General features: G+C 41.8%; 1 protein-coding gene and 1 pseudogene across 1 annotated transcript; one reads left to right on the forward strand and one right to left on the reverse strand.

The window, feature by feature from the left end:
• Nucleotides 1-4,781: 4,781 nt before the first annotated feature.
• On the reverse strand, nt 4,782-5,726 carry LOC101422716 (olfactory receptor 52B4-like). Its single transcript, XM_058306435.1, has one exon. It carries the CDS (start codon nt 5,724-5,726, stop codon nt 4,782-4,784), a length of 945 nt encoding a protein of 314 aa, XP_058162418.1.
• A 6,928-nt stretch (nt 5,727-12,654) lies between these two features.
• Nucleotides 12,655-14,323, forward strand: LOC101423151 (tropomyosin alpha-3 chain-like; annotated as a pseudogene).
• Nucleotides 14,324-23,652: the final 9,329 nt, after the last annotated feature.

Raw genomic sequence — 23,652 nt, forward strand, 5'->3', positions numbered from 1 at the left:
TCCATGACATTATGCATTTGTCAAAAATGTAGTGACCTCTAATGTAAACCATGGATTTAGTTCATATTAATGTATCAATATTGACTTAAAATGTACAATAATAATGCATGATGTTAATAGTTAATAAAACTACTATTAATATTGTACATGGGGATAAAGGGGTGTATGGAAACTCTATACTTTCTGTGCAATATTTCTGTAAACCTAAATCTGCTTTAAAAAATAAAGTCTATTAAAAAGAAGAAAGGGACACTTAAAGGAAAAGACTGGTAATTCAACTACATAAAATTTAGGTCCTCCTCTACAACTAAAACTAAAGGACAGATAAGATAAGGAAATGTTTGCAAATGTTTTCAGGAAACTGGAAAAAATTGAAAAATACATCTTATGTTAAATATACAATGTTTGGTTACATTAAGATAAACTCTTAAATTTCATCATTTGCTGTGAGTAAAACTAGTTTCAATATACCCCAAATATATTAAAATAGTCAGAAATGTACATGAAAGTAACAGGCTATAAGATTTTGCACAGAGTTTGATTTCAAATATATATTAAAATGTTCAAGTATAGAGATAAAATAAGTTACACTATAAACATGAATCATAAAACCAATATCTTCATGAATTTCAGCATTTTACCAATAGTCTACAATAGGAATTTCATACATTTGCTCTTTAAAAAGTAATTTTTAATCTTTTTATCATTTTTAAAAAGAACATTTATTTTCTTTATTAGTATTAGTTGATATAATGCGTCTCAGTTTCCCAGCTGCTATGACAATTACCTCATACTGGATTGGCTTAAACAGTGAACATTTATAGGCTCATGGTTTTTAGAGGCTGGAAGGCTTGCTTCCTCCCAGGGTCAGTAGCATTTTCCCCGGCCAATAGTCCTTGGGTCCCCTGGCTTTCCAGTCACTTAGGGATGTCTTCTTTCTCTTCTAGGTTCCAATGACTTTCTCTTTCATTCCTCCACTTTCTCATACAAGCTCCAGTAATGGCATTAAGTCCTGACCCTGTTCCATTGGGTCACACTGTAACTAAAAATAATATCTTCAAAAGGTCCTATTTACAATGGGTTCACACCGAGAGGAATGGATTAAGATTGAAAACGTGTTTTTTTTCTGGGCTACATAATTCAACTTACCACATAATAGGTACCAGGAAAACAAGCATATACTGATGACCCTGCTGTTCTCACACACACATTAACATTAAAAAGTAATTAACAATGGGGAGTGGATGTGGCTCAAGCAGTTGAATGCCTGCTTCTCACATGGGAGGCCCCAGGTTCATCCCCACTGCCTACTAAAAACAAAAAAACAACAAGCAAAACAAATGAAATAGCGACTTATAGGAGCTGATGTGGCTCAGTGGTTGACACACATGTGCAGTTTGGGGTTCAATTTCTGGCCCCGGTACCTAAAAACACAAGTTATTAACAATGATATATCAGAGTTGAACAAGTGGGTGATTTTTGTAATCATTTTGTTTCCATTAGGCTTATTTGAGTATTTTTCTAAAATGAACATGATTTATCCAAATAAGTGCATTTTTCAAATATTTTATCATAAAATCTTTCAAACATGCAGAAATATTGAAAGAGTTTCACAATAATCCACCATATGCCCACAACCTAGATTCTTCCATTAACTGGTCTCTGCTTGCTTAATCATACACTTATAAATCCTTCTATTCACAAATCAATTTATCTCTTTTTGAAACAAAAAGCAAATACAATTTTTAAAAATGGCCAACCTATTATCCATCTGTAGTGGGCTGAACTGTGGCCCCAAAAAAGATATATGTCCATAGCTCAACTGCTGAGACCTGAGACTCTGATCATATTTGGTAAAGGGTCTTTGCAGGAGCATTACTTTAAAAACCCCTCAATAAAATCATCCTGGATTCTCCAGGTGGCCCCTAAATCCAATGAGAGGTGTCCGTAGAAGAGACACACAGTGGAGGGACACATGGGAAGAAGGAAAAGGCAGACATTAGAGTTAGGCAGCCACAGCCAAGGACACTTGGAGCCACCAGAAGCTGGAAGAGGCAAAATGACTTCAGTCCTGAGACAGCGGAGGAAACATGGCAATTCCAACAACTTGATTTCAGGTTTTTGGCTTCCAGAAATGTGAGAGAATAAATTGTTGTTGTTTTGAGTCAATAAGTTTACAGTACTTTCTTATGGCAGCCCTGGGAACTAAAACAACAGCAATCTAATATTTTTAGTTCCACAAAAGAGGAAAGATTGAAATGACTCTTGAAATATGAGTCACAAATATCACAATTATCACAAATAATTGAAAGGAAAAAACAGGCATTCTTGGAAGACACATCTGCAAGGTACAGAGGTGTGGAAGAACCTGGAAAGACCAAAGAGGGTTGAGGGATGGGTGAATACATGCTGTTGAAGAATGGACTTGAGGAAAAGTGAAAAATAAAAATTTGCTGAAAAGGTAGCTTCTAGGTAGTTGCCTAGTATAGGTTCATTTGTCTCATGGAGGTGGGAATCCTTGAGACACTCATCCCTGATAGATGCAAATAGTAATTCCAATTCCAATTCCACAGTACTCCCTGACATGGGAAATATCGGGCTTTAAGGTACCAGTTCCTTAAAACTGTTCACCAACAACAACTAACACATGATCTTTATTCATTCAATTATCTTCTGATTCATTCACATAACAAATGTTCGTTCATTCACAAAACAAATATTTAATGAGGTCCTACTATGTGCCAGGAATTGTTGTAGGCAGTGCAGAAAAAAACAGTAAAGAGATCATGGAAAAAAGTTATTCCCTCACTGAAATTATACTTACTTGAAAGAATATGGAAAATAAAATAAGTAAAGAAAGCCAAAATACAATCAGCTCTGTATAACATTTTGCTGTTACTATCACCATTATCAATGTTATGGGTTATAGAGAAAAATAAATGTATAGAAAGGGCTTAGAGTGCCCATGAAGAGATGTTGCAGGGATTGAAATCTTAAACAGGATGGCTAGAGAAGGTATCATTGAGAACGTTTTACTTGAACAAGGACCTGAAGTGGGGAAGGGAGCAAGTCATGCAGATATCTTGGCAAAGAAGGAGCTAAACAAGCACAAAGACTCCAGGGAGGAGAATCCCTGGCATGTTTAACAAATAAAAAAGGAGTCTACTATTGCTGAAGCAGAATGAGGAAAAAAAAAAAAAAAGAAGTAGGACACTTGGCCAGAGGCAAGATGATGCAGGCTGTTTAAACCCTCATGAACCTATGGGCCTTATTCTGGACAGCCACTGGGACACTTTGACCAAAACTTAGGTTCTGATCTCTACTTTAATGGTATAACCCTAAAAGGATGATTTTTGAGAGTGATGAAATTGTCCTGGAATTAGATAGTGGTGATATTTACATAACTTTGTTGTGTACTGAAAACCACCGAATTGTGCACTTTAAAATGGCATTTATCCCAATACACTGTCAAAAAAAAGTAAAATATTAGGACAAAAATATACAAAAATCAGGTATATATGGGGAATGAAGGTAGAAGGAAGGATCCCAGTAAGAATATCTTTAGTGACATTGTATATGAGGGAAAGATAACAAGTGAAGATGTACCAGAATGATAGAAGAATAAAATTGCCTTTAAATGATAAGGGTAAGGCTGCTAGAGGTTTGAAGGAAAGAAACTTCAATGTGCTTTTGACACATTTTATTGAAATGCCTATTAGACATACAAGGAATATATGTAGAACATCAGAAGTTTAAGCCTGAGGAACAAATGAGAGGCTGGAGATACAAATTGGGAAGTCCATAGCATATTGATACAAGAACAGATAAGATTAGAGAGTGATTGTAAATAGAAAAGAGTAGGGGTTCATGGACTGAGCCCCCAAGCATTCCAGGGTTAAGATGTCAAGGAGATGAGAAAAGCCCATCAGAGTAGTCTGAGGTACAACCAGTAAGATCAAAGAAACACAAGAAGGGTGTGACTAAACATTTTCTAGGAAGAGTCGTTGAATGTATCAAGCTGCTGCTATTATATTGAATATGGTGAAGATTGATATTTAATATTAGCAATTGAAAGATCTTTATGACCTTGACAAGTACAGTTTGAGTGAAATGGTGGAGTTGAAAGCCAAAGTGGACAGGGATTAAGAGAAAAATGAGGAATAACATTCAAACCTGTAAGGGACAAACTATTTGAGGCTTTATTCTAAGATAGAAAATAGAAATTAAGCAGCACCTGTAGGTGAAGGTGGATTCAAGTGCTATTTTGTTTGTTTGTTAGTTTTGTTGTTGGTTGGTTGGTTGGTTGATTGGTTTCTTTTGCTATGAAACAGGTGGGATAATCCTATAAAAAGCAAAAATTGAAGGGACAGAGGTCACAGGGAGGAAATATCATAGGCTTGATGGAAGTAATAGAAAAGAACAGCCCTTCAAACAGAAAAGAATAATAATTTGGCAAGTGTCTAGAAAAGACAATCATATCCAGTTTATCTCATTCCAGCCTCCAGTCTAGGGTTAAAGTAAGACTTAGAGAAGTGGACTGATCATGTTCTTGATTCTATGGATATAAAAGCAACCTAAGACACCAAAGACATGGACATTAATGACTGGTTAGAGGTTTTGGAAGAAACATGCACCCAAACCTCTCCAGTGCAATTCCTCTAGTGACACCAACATATTGACTCATTTAACTAGTATCGCAGCTTTGCCATATATTGACGCAAGCTCACCTCATGCATAGATACAATTGCTGAGAAAACAGAATATCAGCTTCCAATTCAAAGTTATTTCTGCATTGTAAATAGCACATGAACTATTTGGTCCCGAATCTGTTTGGTCTTGATCCCGTAAATGATAGGATTTAACATAGGTGGAGCCAGAATGCAGACATTAGCTAGTAGGACATGGATATGGGGAGAGATATGGTGTCCAAATCGCTGAGTAAGGATTGTAAAGATTCCAGGCCCATAAAAGAGGATAATGACACAGACATGGGAGACACAGGTATTGAGAGCTTTGTGGCGAGCATCTTGGGAAGGCATGTGGAAGACAGCACGGAGAATCAGTACATAAGAAATAAAAATTAGCACAATATCCAAGACCACTGTTGATATCAGAACAAAAATCCCATACCAGATGTTTACTCTGATGTCATCACAGGAAATGTGGGCTAAAACAATATGATTACAACCACTGTGCAGAAGGATGTTACCTTTACAAAATGTCAATCTTTTCAAAAGAAATACTATGGGCAAAATTGTACCAAAGCTTCTCAGAAAGATCATTACTCCAATTTTCCCAATCAGGGCATATGTAAGAATAATGGTGTATCTCAGTGGGTAGCATATGGCAATGTAGCGGTCAAATGCCATCATCAACAAGATCCCAGACTCAGAGATGAAAGTGGAATGGATGAAGAAGAGTTGAGTGATGCACCGATCCAGGGAGATCTCCCCAGCACCAAACCAAAAGATGGCCAAGGCCTGAGGTACTGTGCACGAGGAGAGGACAACATCTGCTCCTGATAGCATGCAGAGGAAGAAGTACATGGGTTCATGGAGGCTGTTCCTTGTAAGGATAATGAAGATGAGCAGGCTGTTCCCAAGCAGGGCAATGACATAGGAAGTGAAGAAGGGAATGGAAATCCATATATGCTGGTCCTCTAGGCCAGGAATGCCTAACAAGCGGAAGACTGTGTGGGTGATCCCAGTGTGGTTCAAGGTAGTCATGCCTGGAGCAGATGACCAGGAACCTCACTTGCTATTTACAGTGATGGAGGAAATTTCAGATTACATGTAAAGATTTTCTCTGATGTCACCAGGGCCTTTTGGCACATACTGATTCCATTCCATTCTAATGGTGCCAGGAACTACAATATATAAAGGTAAATAAGATATGGTTTGCTTTCTGAGTGAGATCTGAAGTTAATAAAAAATGAGCATTTATGCAACTAACAAAAATTATTAAGTAAATATATAGATACAAGAGTATTTTAATATAGAAACATAATAGAAGGAATAATATCCCCTGATTCTATTTCTGAAAGGTTTGGAGAATGAGTTCATATTTTTAGCTTTGAAAATAGAGTAAGAAGTAATTGGGTTGATGGAATACCAAGTAAAGAACGGAATGAAATCACTTGAGAATTTAAGGAGAAATGTTTGGCTTACATACACAAAGTATGTTTAAAACAGCTTTCATCTCTGTAAAGTAGTGGTACTGCAAATTTAGAGCAATGAAGAAAGGATGGCAACAAAAGTAGATCATCACTGAATACAAGTTATGAAAATAAACGGTCAGTCATTTTGAGTTTTGGAAATGAAAGCATTTTAGATGTATTAATCTGGAAGCTAAGAAGATAGAATAAGCAAACATGGCAAATACTGGAATCTGAATAAACAGTTGATCATTTTCCCTAGTAAGAAAAATTGATATATTACTAGATTACTTGGATTACTATCACAGTCATACAGGATTAAGAAAACAATCTTCTTAAAGTACCTTCTCAGGAAGCAGATTTGGCTCAATGGAGAGGGCGTCCACCTACCACATGGGAGGTCCAAGGTTCAAACCCAGGGTCTCCTGACCCATGTGATGAGCTGGCCCAAGCGCAGTACTGATGTGTGCAAGGAATGCCGTGCCACGCAGGGGTTTCCCCGCATAGGGGAGCCCCACACACAAGGAGTGCCCCCCATAAGGAGAGCTACCCAGCACAAAAAAAAGTGCAGCCTACCCAGGAGTGGCACCACACACACCAAGAGCTGACGCAGCAAGATGACACAACAAAGAGAGAAACAGATTCCCAGTACTGCTGACAAGAATATAAGCAGACACAGAAGAACACACAGCAAATGAACACAGAGAGCAGACAACTGGGGGGAGGGGAAGGGCAGGGAAGGGAAGAGAAATAAATAAAGAAAAAATCTTAAAAAAATAATAATAATAAAGTACCTTCTCAATGTTAGGCATTGATGTAAGAAATGTTACTTATGGGATGCCACTAATTTCTTCTAACAACTCGTAATAGTATTTATATTTACTTCCTTATCAATGTCTCTTTAACAATAAAATTTTAATAAAGATCTAAAGCATTTGTACACCCCCCACTCATATTTGGGACAACTAAGGCCTGAGAAGTTGAGATATGGGTCTGTTGTCCAATGTCCTACAGAAGAAGGGGCCAGGTGCTACCATGGGTCCAACCTCTAAGGACTGGGGCATAGGGCAAAGGGAAAAGTTAAGCTGTTTCAGAGTCTAGAGGACACACAGGTGCTTTAGTGACAGATGCCTTAGTGGCCAGAGGAGAGGGCTACTTATTCACCTGAAGAGAAAAGAAATAATTTGTAGAAGAATTAATTTTCACTCTCAGGGCCAACCCTACTTTCTTCCACGCCACCAGCTGGCTGTTGAACTAGACACCTATTCTCAGATGAGCTCGATGCAGAATCCAGGGGGCGAGTTCAGAGATCCAAAGATAAGCTGCTATCCATGTCTTTGCATTATTTCAGGGCAGACTCAGGGCCCACCACACTGTCAGAACACCACAGAATCTTTCTTTCCCTCCTCCTCCAAGTTCCATTCTCCTCACCTTTAATTTTAATTTCTGGAGTAGGGAAATCCATTACTCTTTTCATTCCCAGATTTCTCTCTAAGTAATGGCTGAAGCTAAGCTGAAAATAAAAGCACATAGGAGGAGTGCAAGCAGAGACTTCTGAGGATGCACCTCATGTGACCAGCACCACCACCAGTCAGTCTGTGACCACACAGCCATTATGAGAATATATAGTCCCCTGAGGAAAGCCATCCTCCTAGAGAAGATGAAAGAAGTAAAAGTAAATTCTGTAGTACTATGGGAGCTGATGGCAAGTTGTGTGTACCACAATTTTCACAAGGTCATAATAACAGGAAAAAGAGACGAAGATCAAGCTACACAAGTCTTAAATAACTAAAAGCAGAGGTGAAGAGGACATTGGATACTTTCAAAGTGCCAAAGAGGGTTTCTTGGGAAGGAAGAGAAGAGAGGTTAAAAGGAGCTTAATGATCAGGCACTGGTCTATGGGTGAAGTTGCAAGAACTAGAGTGACTGGTACAACTCAAGGTCACCCTAAAAATTTTCTCAAATGCTTCATGGAACATTCTTCGGCCTAGATCCAGGCACCTCCAAAACCTGGAGAAGCTGCCCCTGTTTCCCTGATTTGTGCTGCTGAGCTAACTGCCCCAACTCAGTGCACTTCTCACCTGATCAGTATGTCAACAATGCGCCTGCATCCCCCACCAAGTCACTCCTTTCCTTCTGCTGCTACACGGAATTCAGGCACCGATCTCAGAGATTAGAGTTTATCTGTCAATGCTTCCTCAATTGACTGTAAACTTTCTAGGATCTGAAGATAGTCTCTTTTCATTGTGTTTTCCCACAATCCAGCACACTGAAGCACTAAGGAATTTCTCAAAATATATAATGAAAAACTACATATCAAGTGGGTGGGATAGCGGATCAAGATAAGGAGCTATGAATACCTTAGCCACCTACCCTAGGCTCCTTAAGCCCATAATTCCTACTCTTCCTCCTGAACTTTCATCCTACAGCAATAAAGCATCATTTACCTGTCTCAAATGGAGACAGGCTAGAATGGGATTATTCACAGGAGAACTGGGAGTGATGGACAACAGGCAGCAGAGACTTTATGCATTTGCCTAAAGACCACAGAGTGAGCTAGTACACAGAGATCCCGTACTTAAAGCCCTTGGGTCAAGTCTTCCATCCTGCCTTTACCACCCTCTCTTCAACAACTTCATTCCCAGATTACAAGTGTACATGGGTTATTTTCAATAACTAAAATGTTAGCATTGCTATACAAAATACAAATAAAATGTTAGCACTGCCACACAAAATATACCTATTTCCATTTTAATAGGAATTATTGTTTTGCACATTTTTAATTAGTACACATATTTGAAAGTCAATATTCAAATTATTTTTTTCTTTTCATTTTGCTTTTTTATTCTTTTTAATAATATTATTTTAATAAACAATTTTTAGAACAAGTTTATATTTAAAGAAAAATTGCATAGTACAGATTCTACATCTCTTACCTCTTTCCCCTATTATGAACATCTTACAGTATTATGGCACCATCTTACATTATTATGGTATATTTGCTATAATTAATGAACCAATATTGAAACATTATCATTAACTAAAGTCCATACTGTTTTAGATGTTAGGTGGAAGTTCTCTGGGTGATGAGACACAAACACAAGATAGCCAGCCAGCTGAAAATGCAGGAAAGGAGAGCTTTGTTAGAACTAAGGCCCTAGAGGAGAGGCGAGAACCAGGGCAGTGAAGGGACTCAGGGCTTAGATAACCTAGGCTCCTGGGAAGGCCCATGGGGGTGGGGAAAAGAAGCACATGTGGTTCCCAGGCCCTTGCCTTCATTGTAACCCACAGGGGAAGGGCTTTCCCAGGTTAATAGGGATGGAAAGTTTCAATTACACAATGCCAAAAGCAGAAGTGCAAGGTCATTTGGAGAAGCTGACAACAGCTTTTATCCTCCAAGCCATATGGAAATACAGGCCTTGCTAGTAGAACATGTCGTGTGAAAGGGCAAGAGGCCCTTCAGAGAAGAGGGAACAAGAGCTGTTTGGAGAAAAATTCCAGGGTCCCTTCAGAGACACTAAGGTGGCTCTTATCATTCCAACCACATGGAGGTACAGGCACTGCTAGTCGCAGTTACACCCAGGGCAGGGTTAGATGGAATGGTCATCGCTCAAATGGGAAACTTAGAACTAAGCCAGGCAGGATGACAGGGCACCAGATATAATTTCTTTTGTGCCATTATACATATCCTATTCAGATTTATTTTGTTTTTACCTAACAACATTTTCTGTTCCAGACTTTCATCCAAGACACCACAATATATTTTTTAGGCATCTCTCCTCTAGGGGTGACACTTTCTTAGCCTTTCCCTGTCTTTTTTGACATTGACAGTTTTGAGGAAGTACCATTCACCAAAGGAGTGAAGCCACTTTGGAGTTTAAGAGGTAAGGTAGATTATAGACTATCCCTCAACTGAGATGTTTTAGGTGTTGTTCTCATGATTAGACTGGTGTTATGGGTTTTGGGAGACGAAGTCTACAGAATTAAATGCCATTTTTTTCACATCATAGCAAGGGCACGTGCAATCAACATGACTTATCACTGTTGATGTTCACTTTATTCGCGTGGCTGAGTACCTGTCAAGTTTGTCCACATTATTCCTTTTCCCTCCTTTCCAGACTGTCCTTTTTGGAAGTGAGTCACTCTGCCCAGACCCACATAAGGAGTGGGAAGTAATGCTCTAAATCTTTAGGGATGGAGTATCTACATGAATTACTTAGAACTCTTCTGCACTGGAAATTTGTCCATTCTCCTATATTTATTTGATTATTCAATAATTATATTCATATCAGTATGGAATCTTGGGTATTTATTTTATAGTTTGGGTGATAATTCAATTAATTTATATTGTTCCTCAGATTGTTCCAGCTTGGGACATTTGGTAGAACTTTCAGTCATCTTTTTTGTCACTTTGCCATAACCCCATCATTGTGCTTTTTTTTCCTTTGACAGCATCCTTACTTTCTGGTGCTTGAAGATGCACCAAGCTCATCTTATATTTTCCCTGATCCACCCCTACAATCAGTAATTTATCCAAGGAACTATATTCCTTTCTTTGGAAATGGTATTAGAAGTCAAAATCTGGACACTAGATGTACTTGTTAGCTAAGAAGATGTTGCTTCTAGGCCCTCTCAACTGACAGAGCAAGGAAATATATGTGTGTTTATTAACACTTGTATATGTACATATCTATTAATATTTATATATATGCAATTGTCTGTATCTACGTTAAGCTAAATATAAGTAAATGTATATTAACTTTCTATGTCTACAACTCTAATCCATTACCCCATGGATCTTTGTGCCCATTCCTCTTGTTTATCCATAAATTACCGCTCCAATAGTGAGAAACCTGTCTCTCATCATCTGCCATTCTTTTACTTCATCATTCAATTCTAGTATAAGGTATAGCAGTATTAGATTTGTTATCCCATAAGCTTGTGGGAGAAAAATTGTCTTTACCAACTAGCACACAGGCTTAGGGGCACTTTCTTTTGTTTTTAGTATTATAGAATCCACTTATTTCCCAAGTTAACTTAGGTCAGCACCTCTTTCCCCACACATTTTATATATTTGTAATAGAGTTAGATTGATTTGCCATATTCTGCATTCTATCCAGGGATCCTCAAATGCTTAAATGATGTTTTAATTTGCATAATTAAGGTTCACTCTAATGATCTAAAGATCTATGGGTTTTGAAAAATACATAATGTCATGGATGAACCATTATAATATCATGCTGCACATAAGTTATACCACCCTAAAAAATTCCCTTTGTCACCTAATCAATCCTCTCCCTTCCCCCAGCTCTTGGAAACCGCTGATCTGCTTTCTGTCTCTTTAGATTTACCCATCTGGACATTTCATATAAATGGAATCACACAACAGATGGCCTCTAGTATCTGGCTTATTTTACTTAACATAAGATTTTCAAGGTTCATCTACATTATAGCATAGACCAGTGCTTTCATAGATCCTTTTTATGGATACTTTTGTGGATGAACGATATTCCATTATACGGATATACATTTTACCAATTATCCATTAATGAACAGTTCAGTTCAGATTCTCACCATTAAATATGATGTTTGCTGGAGATTTTTTGCATGTGTAATTTACCATGGTGAGGAAGTTTCCTTTTAGTCTTAGTTTGCTAAAAGTTTTTATCATGAATAGGTGTTGAATTTTTTCAAATACTTTTTGCACTAATTGATACTACCACATGAAATTTTTTTCTTTAGCCTGTCGATGGGATTGCATTGATTGGTTTTTGAATGTTGAACCAATCTTGCATACCTGGACAAATCTCATGCAGTCATGGTGTAATTATTCTATTTGCTAATATTTTCTTCTTTTCAGCATGGTACCAGAAGTTGGTCAAGGCCCGAGGTACTGTGCATGTGGGAGGGCAATGTCTGCTCCTGCCAGCATACAAAGGAAGAGGTACATGGGATCATGGAGGCTGCTCCTTGTGCAGATAATGAAGATGAGCAGGCCCTAGAAGGGCGGTTGCACAGGAAATGAAGAAGGGGGTGGAAATCCACATATGCCCGTCCTCTAGGCCAGGGATGTGCAGAAAGCAGAAAGCTGTGTGGCTGAGCCCAGTGCGGTTCAAGGTAGTCATGCCTGGAGCAGATGACCTGGAACCTTAATACCAACACCAAAGACAGCATGAAAGTGAAAACTACAGATCAATACACATATCATCAACTTAACATAAATATCCTCAACAAAATGTCAGCAAATCAATGCAGACCTAAGCCCTTAAACATAGCAATAATTCGTTTAAATGAAAGTGATCTACACAAAGCAATTAGACTGGCAGAGTAGATTTTTAAAAACAGAACTTACACATTACTACCCACTGGGATTTAGTCCAGGTATGCAAGGAAATCCATCAATGTAATCCATCCTATCAAAAGGCTAATGAGGAGGAGAGATTGCCAAGCAGAGTGGAGGAGGCAGGAAGCAGAACGTGAGCAGTTCTTGGATGGGCACCATGGCCGGGATCACCACCATGGAGGCGATGACACCCAAGCCCCAGGTTCTACAGCAGTAGGCCAGTGATGTGGAGGAGAGAACCAAGCGCCTGCAGCGGGAAGTGCAGGGAGAAAGGCGGCCCATGGACAGACTGAGGATGAGGTGGCCTCCTTGAACGTTCGGATCCAGCTAGTTGAAGAGGAGCTGGACCGTGCCCAGGAGCGCCTGGCCACTGCCCTACAAAAGCTAGAGGAGGCAGAGAAAGCCGCTGAGAGAGCAAGAGGGTGTGAAGGTTGTTGAAACCCGGGCTTTAAAAGATGAAGAAAAGATGGAACTCCAAGAAACCCAGCTCAAAGAAGCTAAGAACATTGCAGAAGAAGCATATCGGAAGTAGGAGGAGGTGCTCGTCAGTTGATTATTGAAGGGGCCTTGGAACGCACTGAGGAACGAGTCCCATTGTGCGGTCACCCCTCGGGCTGAAGTGTGGTTTGCTGGCCTGGCGGGGGAGCAGCCGCGGCAGGCCAAGCCGCTGCCCCCATAATAGGGTGGCTGGTCGGACTCACCGCCACCCCTGAAGGGAGCTCGGCATGGGCGCAGAGTGCCCTCGGGTCTCCCCTTCTCGGCAGCCATGCTTCCGCGGCCGCCCCTCCTCCCAGATGGCGCCACACGATGCTTTGTGGGGTGGCATCCTTCTTCTTCCTTCTCCCTGCGCAGGCGCAGGGCGGAAAATTCCAGTCTGCCCTTTCCCCTCCCCCAACAGCAGCAACAGCCAGGCGTGGGTGGAAAAATCCAGTCTACCCTTTTCCCTCCCCCCGACAGCAGCAACAGCCAGGCGTGGGCGGGAGACTCAGGTCTGCCCTCCACCCCAGCAGCAGCAGCCACCAGTCCCTGAACCCTGCCCCTTCCCCCAGCAACAGCGACAGCCAATCCCTAACCACCACCCTTCCCCCGTCCAGTGCCGCCCACTGACCTTTCACCGGCAACCAATCAGAGCAGGGCGTGGCTTCGACCGGTCGGCCTTCCCCAGCCCCTATAGAACTGTTGCTTCTCCCTCAATAAAGCTGGACTTGCGTGCTTACCTTGTCTCCGCGGTAGTTCTTCTGCCGTGCACCCTCCAGTCCTGAGAGCCCCCGACAAGGGCCTGGCCTCCCTTGTCCCCAGTTCGTCGCCTGCTTCTCCGGGCGACCCCTTCGTCGCCGGCTTCGCCGGGCGACCCCGTCAGCCGAACCACGCAACCCCTTGTGAGACCGATCCCTCGTCTGCTGCCGGACCGACCCCTCGTCCCAAGTGGGACCAACCCCTCGTCCAGAGCTGGACTGACCCCTCGTCCATAGCCAGACCCCACCTCTACCGACTGAGCAAGCCGCCGCACCATTGGATGGGCAGATCAGACTGATGGACCAGAACCTTAAGTGTCTGAGTGCTGCTGAAGACAAGTACTCTCAAAAAGAGGACAAATATGAAGGAGAGAAAAATTCTTACTGATAAAGTCAAGGAGGCAGAGACCCGTGCTGAGTTTGCTGAGATGGGTAGCCAAGCTGGAAAACACAATTGATGATTTGGAAGATAAACTGAAATGTACCAAAGAGGAGCATCCCTGTACACAAAGAATGCAGGATTAGACTCTGCTTGACTTGAATGAGACGAAGAGCACCCCAATCCTGCCCAGCTGCTGCTCCTCCTTTTGACCCCAACTCCACCTGAGGCCAGCCTGCCTGAAGCTGACCTTTAAACTAAGGCTGATCTTTAACTGGAAGGCTGCTTTCTCCTTTCGCTATACACCTACCCCCGACCCCGTGTCGTATGCACCAAACTGTCTCGACCTCTCCCAGAGATTGCAACTGGGCTAGGGGGCTGAGCACCTTTAGGAATAACACTTAAGGGAATGTGAGCACAATGCAAGTGTCTTTAAAAGCATGTTGTGAGGGAAACGAACTTGGCCCAGTGGTTAGGGCGTCAGTCTACCACATGGGAGGTCCGCGGTTCAAACTCTGGGCCTCCTTGACCCGTGTGGAGCTGGCCCATGCGCAGTGCTGATGCGCACAAGGAGTGCCCTGCCACACAGCGTTGTCCCCCCGCATAGGGGAGCCCCATGTGCAAGGAGTGCGCCCCGTAAGGAGAGCTGCCCAGCGCGAAAGAAAGTGCAGCCTGCCCAGGAATGGCACCGCCCACACTTCCCGTGCTGCTGACGACAACAGAAGCGGACAAAGAAACAAGACGCAGCAAATAGACACAGAGAACAGACAACTGGGGTTGGGGGGGAATTAAATAAATAAATCTTTAAAAAAAAAAAAAAAGCATGTTGTAAGAGAAAAAATTAATAAAAGCATGTTGTGATGTGTACATTTTGTAATTATCCCCCTTTTTTGTTGTTGTAGCAGCCATGTGTAAAACATTCGAAATAATTCCACAGCTCCAATGCAGCAATCTAATCCCTTTCTCACTTTTGGAAGGTAGTTTTTCAGCTTAATGGATATTGCCCACCCCAGAGAGGAGGGAAAGAAGGACGGGCCTGCATCACTGAGAGTCAAACATAACCCAGGGGAAAACTCATTGATTGCTCTATTCAAAGCACCAGCCAAACCAGAAAAGTGATCCCAAGAGTGAGCCCTCCAAAAAAAAAGTGCTATTCAAGTTTTCAGTTTTAAGTTAACTTAGGGCAAATTTATTATTTTTTTTTTTCTCAGAAGTGACCGGATTAATATGTTGAGACCTCTGTCTGAGACCAAATCTTTGTCCTGTCCTTTCTCTACTCCCTTTTCAAGAGCTCACAGAATGGATCATGTGCCTCTTATGTTGGGGTGACCACTGATTTACTCTCCTGCCTCCTTTTAAGAAAGGAAAGAAAATTATGTTTTTGCCACTAATTTAGCCATATGAAACATCTCAGCACCCTTTTCTGGGTCTGAAGCTGCTTTCTCTAAAAAGTCCCATCTTATGTTTTGGATCAGCCAGTACTAGAAAAATCTTGAATAGCATATGGACAAAACTTTTCTTTTAATTTTTTATTATTTTGAAATTCGCTTTTTTGGGGTTGGGGAGCACTGGCCAACCCACCTGATTGTGAGTGCTCTCTACAGTCTGGGTGGCAGTGTGCTGATTTTTTATAATTTCTTTCTCCACCTAGTTCCCCCTTTTTAGTGACGTTTCTCTGAGGTCTGATAGGTGTGCATCCTGCAGCTTATTGGCTTAAAATGTACTCTCCTTTCATGTGGTCACTTTTGGGGACCAACTGGGAGAAAGACAAACTAAAAATGCAACTGTTTTGATACTAAAAATTGACAATTTCTTTTTGAAATAAAGAACCAGTCCCTCCAACCCGCAGAAAGAAAAAAAAAAACTAATGAAAAAAATTCATGTGAATTTATCCATTGACACAGAAAAAGCAATTGACCCAATCCAACACCCATTCACAATAAAAACCCACACCAAACTAGGAATAAAGGAAATTTCCTCAACTTTAAAAAAGATTAGCTACCAAAAACAAAATCTGTTGCTAACATCATCATAAACAGGGAAAGACCTAAACCTAGTCCTAAGATCAAGAGCAAGACAAAGATGCCCACTGTGACAGTTTGAATTATATGAATCCCAGCAAAAGATTATATTCTAATCTATTCCTATGAATGTGGCACCCTTTGGTTGCATTAAATTCAGTTAAAGTGCCTTTGATTAGATTTCTTGCTAAAATGGCTTTAGGGCTTTTGATTGGACTGCCCAGTGAGGCATGAGCCAGCTTCGGTGTCCATCCTCCAGATGCATCTGATATAAACAGAGACACAAAAAGAGACAGATATACACAGAAAAATAGGAATCCACCATATTGGTCCTGCCATGTGAGAAAGAGAACTGCAAGAAAAGCACAGGGGCAAGGAAGGTGACTTCAGAGAGGCTGGGTCCAGGGAGCAGCTCAAGGCTAAAGAGGCCAGCAGTAAGCCTGATAGCTTAGAGCAGCACTCAGCAAGAAAGCAAAGCACCCAAGACAGAGGAGACCCAGGAAGAGTGAAGCCCTATGCCTGATTGCCCATGGCTGAACTCTGGAAGACGGTAGATTCTGGAGGGAAAGTTAGGGACCTACACAAGGAATAGTGGCCGTCTTCACCACGTGGCAGGACCCAGAATTAACAGTAGCTGATTTTGGCGAGAAAGCATCTCTGATGGTGCTTTGATTTGGACATTTCACGGCCTGGGAACTGTAAGCTTTTGCCCTAAATAAAATCTCCATTACAAAAGCCAACCCAGGAAGTGGACTTGGCTCAGCAGTTAGGGCGTCCTTCTACCACATGGGAGGTCTGCGGTTCAAACCCTGGGCCTCCTTGACCCGTGTGGAGCTGGTCCATGAGCAGTGTTGATGCGCGCAAGGAGTGCCCTGCCACGCAGGGGTGTCCCCTGTGTAGGGGAGCCCCACGTGCAAGGAGTGCGCCCCATAAGGAGAGCCACCCAGCGCAAAAGAAAGTGCAGCCTGCCTAAGAATGGCACCATCCACACGGAGAGCTGACACAAGATGACACAACAAGATGACACAACGAAAAGAAACACAGATTCCCGTGCCGCTGACAACAACAGAAGTGGACAAAGAAGAAGACGCAGCAAATAGACACAGAGAACAGACAACTGGGGCAGGGGGGTGAAGGGGAAAGGGAGAGAAATAAATAAATTTTTAAAAAATAAATCTTAAAAAAAAAAAAGCCAACCCATTTCTGGTACTTTACCCTGGCAGCCCTGTGGCAAACTAAGACACCCACTTTCACCACTCGTTTTCTTTTTTTTTTTTAATTAATTATATTTTTTTGAAGATACATAGATCACAAAAAAATGTTATATTAAAAATTATAAGAGGTTCCCATATACCCCACACACCACCCCACCCCACTCCTCCCACATCAACAATCTCTTTCTTCACTGTGGCACATTCATTGCATTTTGTGAATACATTTTGGAGCACTACTGCACAGCATGGATTATAGTTCTCATTGTAGTATACACTCTCTGCCAGTACATTCAGTGTGTTATGGCAGGATATATAATGTCCAGCATCTGTCCCTGCAATATCATATAGGACAACTCCAAGTCCCGAAAATGCCCCCATATCACATCTCTTCTTCCCTCTACCTGCCCTCAGCAACTACCATGGCCACTTTCTCCATATCCATGTTACAATTCCTTCCCTTACTAGTCACAATAGTTCTATAGTAGAATATCAGTAAGCCCACTCTAATCCATATTTTATTCCTCCATCCTGTGGACCCTGGAATGGTGATGTCTACTCTACCTATATACTGAGAGGAGGCTTAGATCACACATGGTTGGTGGATGCTATTCTTCTGCTTGCAGTAGTAGGCACTCTCAGTTTCCTGGTGTGATGGTTAACCATCTTCACCTCCCTGTTAGCTGACCTGGGTAAGTCCAATGAACCAGAGAGTTGCAACTCTGCTTAGGCTCAGGGGCCAGCTGGCACATGGATAGTTCAGAGATTCAAGTCTCCTGAGTATACACCAACCCCAGCACTAACTACAGATTCAGTAAAAGTGACAGAAGAGACATGTGTAGAAGGTCACATCTGAGTCCAACTCCATCACACTCAGGAGCACAAATTCCAAAGTAGAGCCCACTGACAAGGCACTAAACTCCAGAGCCAACTGCCATGATTGTAGAACCTGTGTGTCTCCATAGCCCTCAGGAGAACCAGTACCCGGGGTTGTATCTACTTTGGCTGTCTCTGGGATCCTGCTGAGATGTGTGTAAGCACAACCCCTCTGATGACCTCCTGACTATTTTTTGAAGACTCTTAGCCATATAAACTCATTCTTCTTTACCATTTCCCCCTTTTATTCAATGTCTTTTTCTAGTTGCATCACCAGTTCATGATTGGTAATAATACCTCAGTATCAGGTAGGCTCATGCCTGGGAGTCATGTCCCATACTGGAGGGAAGGTAATGCATTTACCTGCTGAGTTTGGCTTAGAGAGTGGCCACATTTGAGAAACAAGGGGCTCTCAGGAGGTAATTCTTAGGCACCCTGCAGCTCTAAACCTAGTTGAAATTTCAGGCACAGAGGCTCATAAGCATAGTCATCAATATCAAGGGCTCATTACTGGACCATCCTTCTTCACTGGTCTTTGTCCTTACACTTGGGGGATTGTTGCTTTTCCAGTGGGGAATGTGACAGAGCTCCCCTGGGTAGGAACTCAGCACTCACTCAGTTGCTGTTTGTAACTTTAACTACTATGAAAATATCCAATGAATATCCAAACATTTTTTTATACCCTATATACATGCCCTAGAGAACTCCCTCCCAACCATGTGTCCCCCATCAATAATACCCTACACCAGTGTTCCTCCCCTGCCATAGTTGAACCCCTCTGTGATCCAAAATTTCTTCAAAAATGAAGCCTAATATATTGCCAAATTCAATTAGTAGGAAAATGAAATAGTAATGATAGGTTTTGAAGAATAGAAATAGAATACACACTAATTAGAAAAACTAAAAGTAAAAAAAACAAATTGGGGTATTAAAAAATGAAAAATATCATAAAACTTTGTTTTTGATGTTTTGCCCTTTCTTACCACTCTTATCAACACACTACTGGAAGTTCTAGCCAGCACAGTAAGGCAAGAAAAGGAAATACAGATTAAAAATAGAGAAATAAAGTTGTTCATATATACAGATGACACTATTGTCTATGTAGAAGTTGCCAAGGAATCTACCATAACAAACAAACAAAAATAAATAAATAAAGCAAAATTCTACAACTAATAAGTGTGTTCAGCAAAGTGTCAGGATACAAAATTGATACACAAAGATCAAACTCATTTCTATATACTAGTGACAAACATGGAAATTGAAATTTAAAGCTCAGTACCATTTATAATCATGCCAAAGAAAATAAAGTAGTTAGGTATAAATCTATTAAAACTGTACTGAATCTGTATGCTGACATACACAAAATGGTAATGAAATAAATCCAAGAGGAACTAAAGTAAATGGAGGGGCATACCACATTAATGAACTGGAAGATTTAACGTAGTAAAGATATAATTTCTTCGCGAATTTATCTATGGATTTAATGCAAATACAATCAAGATCCCAGAAATGTCTTTTTGGTAGACATAGACAAGCTTTTTCTAAAATGTATTTGGCAAAGTAAAATACCTATAGTATATAAAACAATTCCAAGAAAAAAATGATATGAGGAATTACTCTACCGTTGCTAAGGCTTACTATATAACTACACTAATCATGATAGTATGGCATTGGCAGTAAATATGTTCTGAGTATAGCAGGGAGCCATGTAAAATTACAGCTTCCCACAAAATTGAGAGGGATAAGTCAGACCAAAGAAAGACCCAGGCAAGTTCCAGCTTCATGAGAAAAAGAACATTCAATAGAGGAGTTACATGGGACCTCACCCTCAGTGGTCCAGAGGGTAGTCCTCTCTCTCCAAGAGACAGAGCTTGGTTGTGGCCTAAATCCCCATCTGTGGCTTAGAGTAGATCATCAAGGGACCGTCATTCACAGTATTTCCCAGGAGGGCAGAAGTTACACTTTCACAGTAACTAAGTAAAATGAGCATTTACAATATTTTCATTGTAAGGATGAAGTTACATCTTTCTGTTGATATGAAGGTGGTCAAACAGTTTGCAGAATAGATTATTCTTGGAGTTTCCTGAGAGAGGAGTCTAAGCATACTTTAACAGTCAAGAGCTCAGAAACAGTTATTTCTCAAAGCTTGCTGTTTATTAATAAATGAAATGCTGACTAAAAAGGGGAAAGAAATGGAAAGGTTGGGAGAAAATGCAAAGTCAAATAAGCTACAAGATAAATGGAACAAAATTTTGAACCCAGAAATAGACCCCCACATATATGCCCAATTAATTTTTTAAGATTTATCTATTTATTTATTTATTTATTTATTTATTCATTTCTCTCCTCTTTCCCTGGCTCAGTTCTCTGTTCCGTGTCCATTCGCTGTGTGTTTCTTCTATGTCCGCTTGTATTCTTGTTGGCAGCACGGGGAATCTGTATCTCTGTTTTGTTTCGTCATCTTGCTGCATCAGCTCTCCATGTGTGCGGTGCCACTCCTTCACAGGCTGCACTTTTTTCACATGGGGCAGCTCTCCTTAAGGGGCACACTCCTTGCATATGGGGCTCCCCTACACGGGGACACCCCTGCATGGCATGGCATTCTTTGTGCATCAGCACTGCACATGGGCCAGCTCACCACTCAGGTCTGGAGGCCCTAGGTTTGCACCCTGGACCTCCCATGTGGTAGGCAGATGCTCTATCAGTTTTGTCAAATCCTCTTCCCTACCCAACTAATTTTTGACATATACACAAAAGTAATCCAGTAGAGGAAGGAGAGCCTGTTTCAATAAATGATGCTGAAGCAATCTGACCTCCATAGGCCCAAGGAAAGAAATTGAACCTCAACATAACTTCACACCTCATATAAAGATTAACTCAAAATGGATCACAGACATGAATGTAAAATGTAAAACTGTAAAACTTTAGGAGAAAAAAGGAGAAAACCTTAAGGGACCTAGGAGCTAGGCAAAGAGTTTTCAGTCTTGACACCAAAAGCATGGTCCATAAAAGGAGAATTGATAAATTGGATCTCACAGAAACGAAAATGTTTTTCTTTGAGAGAGACTCTTTGAAGAGAATGAAATAACAAACTACAGGCTGCAAATTTTTATTTGCAAACCTCATATTCAACCATGGACTTGGATCTGGGATATATAAAGAAGTCTCAAAACTCAACAGTAAAAAAAAATCTTATTAGAAAATGGGCAAAAAACATGAACAGAGATTTCACTGAAGAGGACATGCACATGGCAAACAAGATGTTTCAACATCATTAACAATTAGAAAAATGAAAATTAAAACACCAATGGGAATCCAATGAACACCTGTCAGAAAGGCTAAAATAGAAAACAGTGGTTATGTGCGGTCACCCCTCAGGCTGAAGTGTGGTTTGCTGGCCTGGCGAGGGGAGCGGCCGCGGTAGGCCTAATTCCGCTGCCCCCATAATAGGGTGGTTGGTCGGGCCCACCGCCACCCCTGAAGGAAGCTCGGCATGGGCGCAGAGTGCCCTTGGGTCTCCCCTTCTCGGCAGCCATGCTTCCGCGGCCACCCCTCCTTCCGGATGGCGCCACACAATGCCTTGTGGGGCGGCACCCTTCTTCTTCTTTCTCCCTGTGCAGGCGCAGGGCGGAAAATTCCAGTCTGCCCTTTTCCCCTCCCCCAACAGCAGCAACAGCCAGGGGTGGGCGGAAAAATCCATTCTGCCCTTTTCCCTCCCCCCGACAGCAGCAACAGCCAGGCATGGGCGGGAAACTCAAGTCTGCCCTCCACCCCAGCAACAGCAGCCACCAATCCCTAAACCCTGCCCCTTCCCCCAGCAACAGCGACAGCCAATCCCTAACCACCATCCCTCCCCCGTCCAGTACCGCCCACTGACCTTTTGCTGGCAACCAATCAGAACAGGGCGTGGCTTCGACCAATCAGCCTTCCCCAGCTCCTATAAAACTGTTGCCTCTCCCTCAATAAAGTGGACCTGCGTGTTTACCTCGTCTCCGTGGTAGTTCTTCTGCCGTGCGCCCTCCAGTCCTGAGAGCCCCCGACAAGGGCCTGGCCTCCCTTGTCCCCAGTTTGTCTCCTGCTTCTCCAGGCGACCCCTTCGTCGCCGGCTTCGCCGGGCGACCCCATCAGCCAAACCGCGCAACCCCTGTGAGACCGACCCCTCGTCTGCTGCCGGACCGACCCCTCGTCCCAAGCGGGACCGATCCCTCGTCCCAAGCGGGACCGACCCCTCGTCCTGAGCTGGACCGACCCCTCGTCCGCAGCCAGACCCCACCTCTACCGACCGAGCAAACCGTCGCAGTAATGAAACCACAGGCAGGCCAAAACTGGTTTGGGGTGGATGAGTGCCCTGTTTCTGGGACCTTTTCTTCTGAGTTTATTTAATTGCAGGTCATATAACCTAAGCATGTGCAGAAAACACTGACTCTTGTCTTGTCAACGACCTTAGAGAAACCAGGAACAGGGATTACCTTCCTCAGAACCAAGATTACAAGGACAGGGAGACATCAGAAGCAGATCAATGTGAGAGAGCCTTCAATAAGGAAGATCTAATCTAAAATCTACTCTACTACATATGGACAACTCTATAATTAACAACTGCACTATGAAAAGTCAACGCTCCCACCTCTGTTCCCACCTCTCACTTGCGATTCCTGTAAAATCTCCCTTACCACTCAGATTGGCGAGACATATTTGAGCCTGACCCCGTCTCTCCGTGCCACTCGAGCTTATTAAATCTTTCTTTTCTCAAAATCCCAATGTCATAGTATTGGCCTCTGTGATCATCAGGCAGTGAGGCCTCACCCAAATGTTGGTGAGGCTACAGAGAAACTGGATCACTCAAGGATTGCTGGTGGGAATGTAAAATGATACAACCAATGAGGAAAACAGTTTGGCAGTTTCTTATAAAACTAAACATGCACTTTTCCTATGACCCAGAATTGCACTCTTGAGCATTTATCCTAGAGAAATAAGAACGATTGTTTGCACAAACACCTGTGTATGAATGTTCAAAAGAACTTTATTCACAATAGCAAAAAATAGAAACATTCTAAATGTCATTTAACATGTTTATGTTAAAAAAAAAACTGGTAAAACCATACCATGGGAACACTACTACACAAAAATGAACTATTGATACATGCAACAACAGGAAAGATCTCAAGGGAATATGCTGAGTTAAATAAAGCCGGTCTCTAAAAGTTACATACTGTATGATTCCATTTATATAACATTCATGAAATAAAAGTGTAGAGATGAAGGATCAATCAGTCATTGCCAGTGGTTAGATATGTGAAAGAAGAAGGTAGATGAGACCACAAAAAGGAAACTTGGGGTTATGGAACAGTTCTTTAACTTGATGTGGTGGTTTACACAAATCTATGTATGTGGTAAAACTGCATAGAACTACACACACACACACACACACACACA

This window comes from Dasypus novemcinctus, chromosome 10 (assembly GCF_030445035.2).
Source record: "Dasypus novemcinctus isolate mDasNov1 chromosome 10, mDasNov1.1.hap2, whole genome shotgun sequence".
In the NCBI taxonomy this organism is placed as follows: Eukaryota; Metazoa; Chordata; class Mammalia; order Cingulata; family Dasypodidae; genus Dasypus; species Dasypus novemcinctus.

Excerpts from the sequence above, each read along its gene's own strand:
- LOC101422716 (XM_058306435.1), bottom strand. The coding sequence starts at position 5,726 with ATGACTACCTTGAACCACACTGGGATCACCCACACAGTCTTCCGCTTG.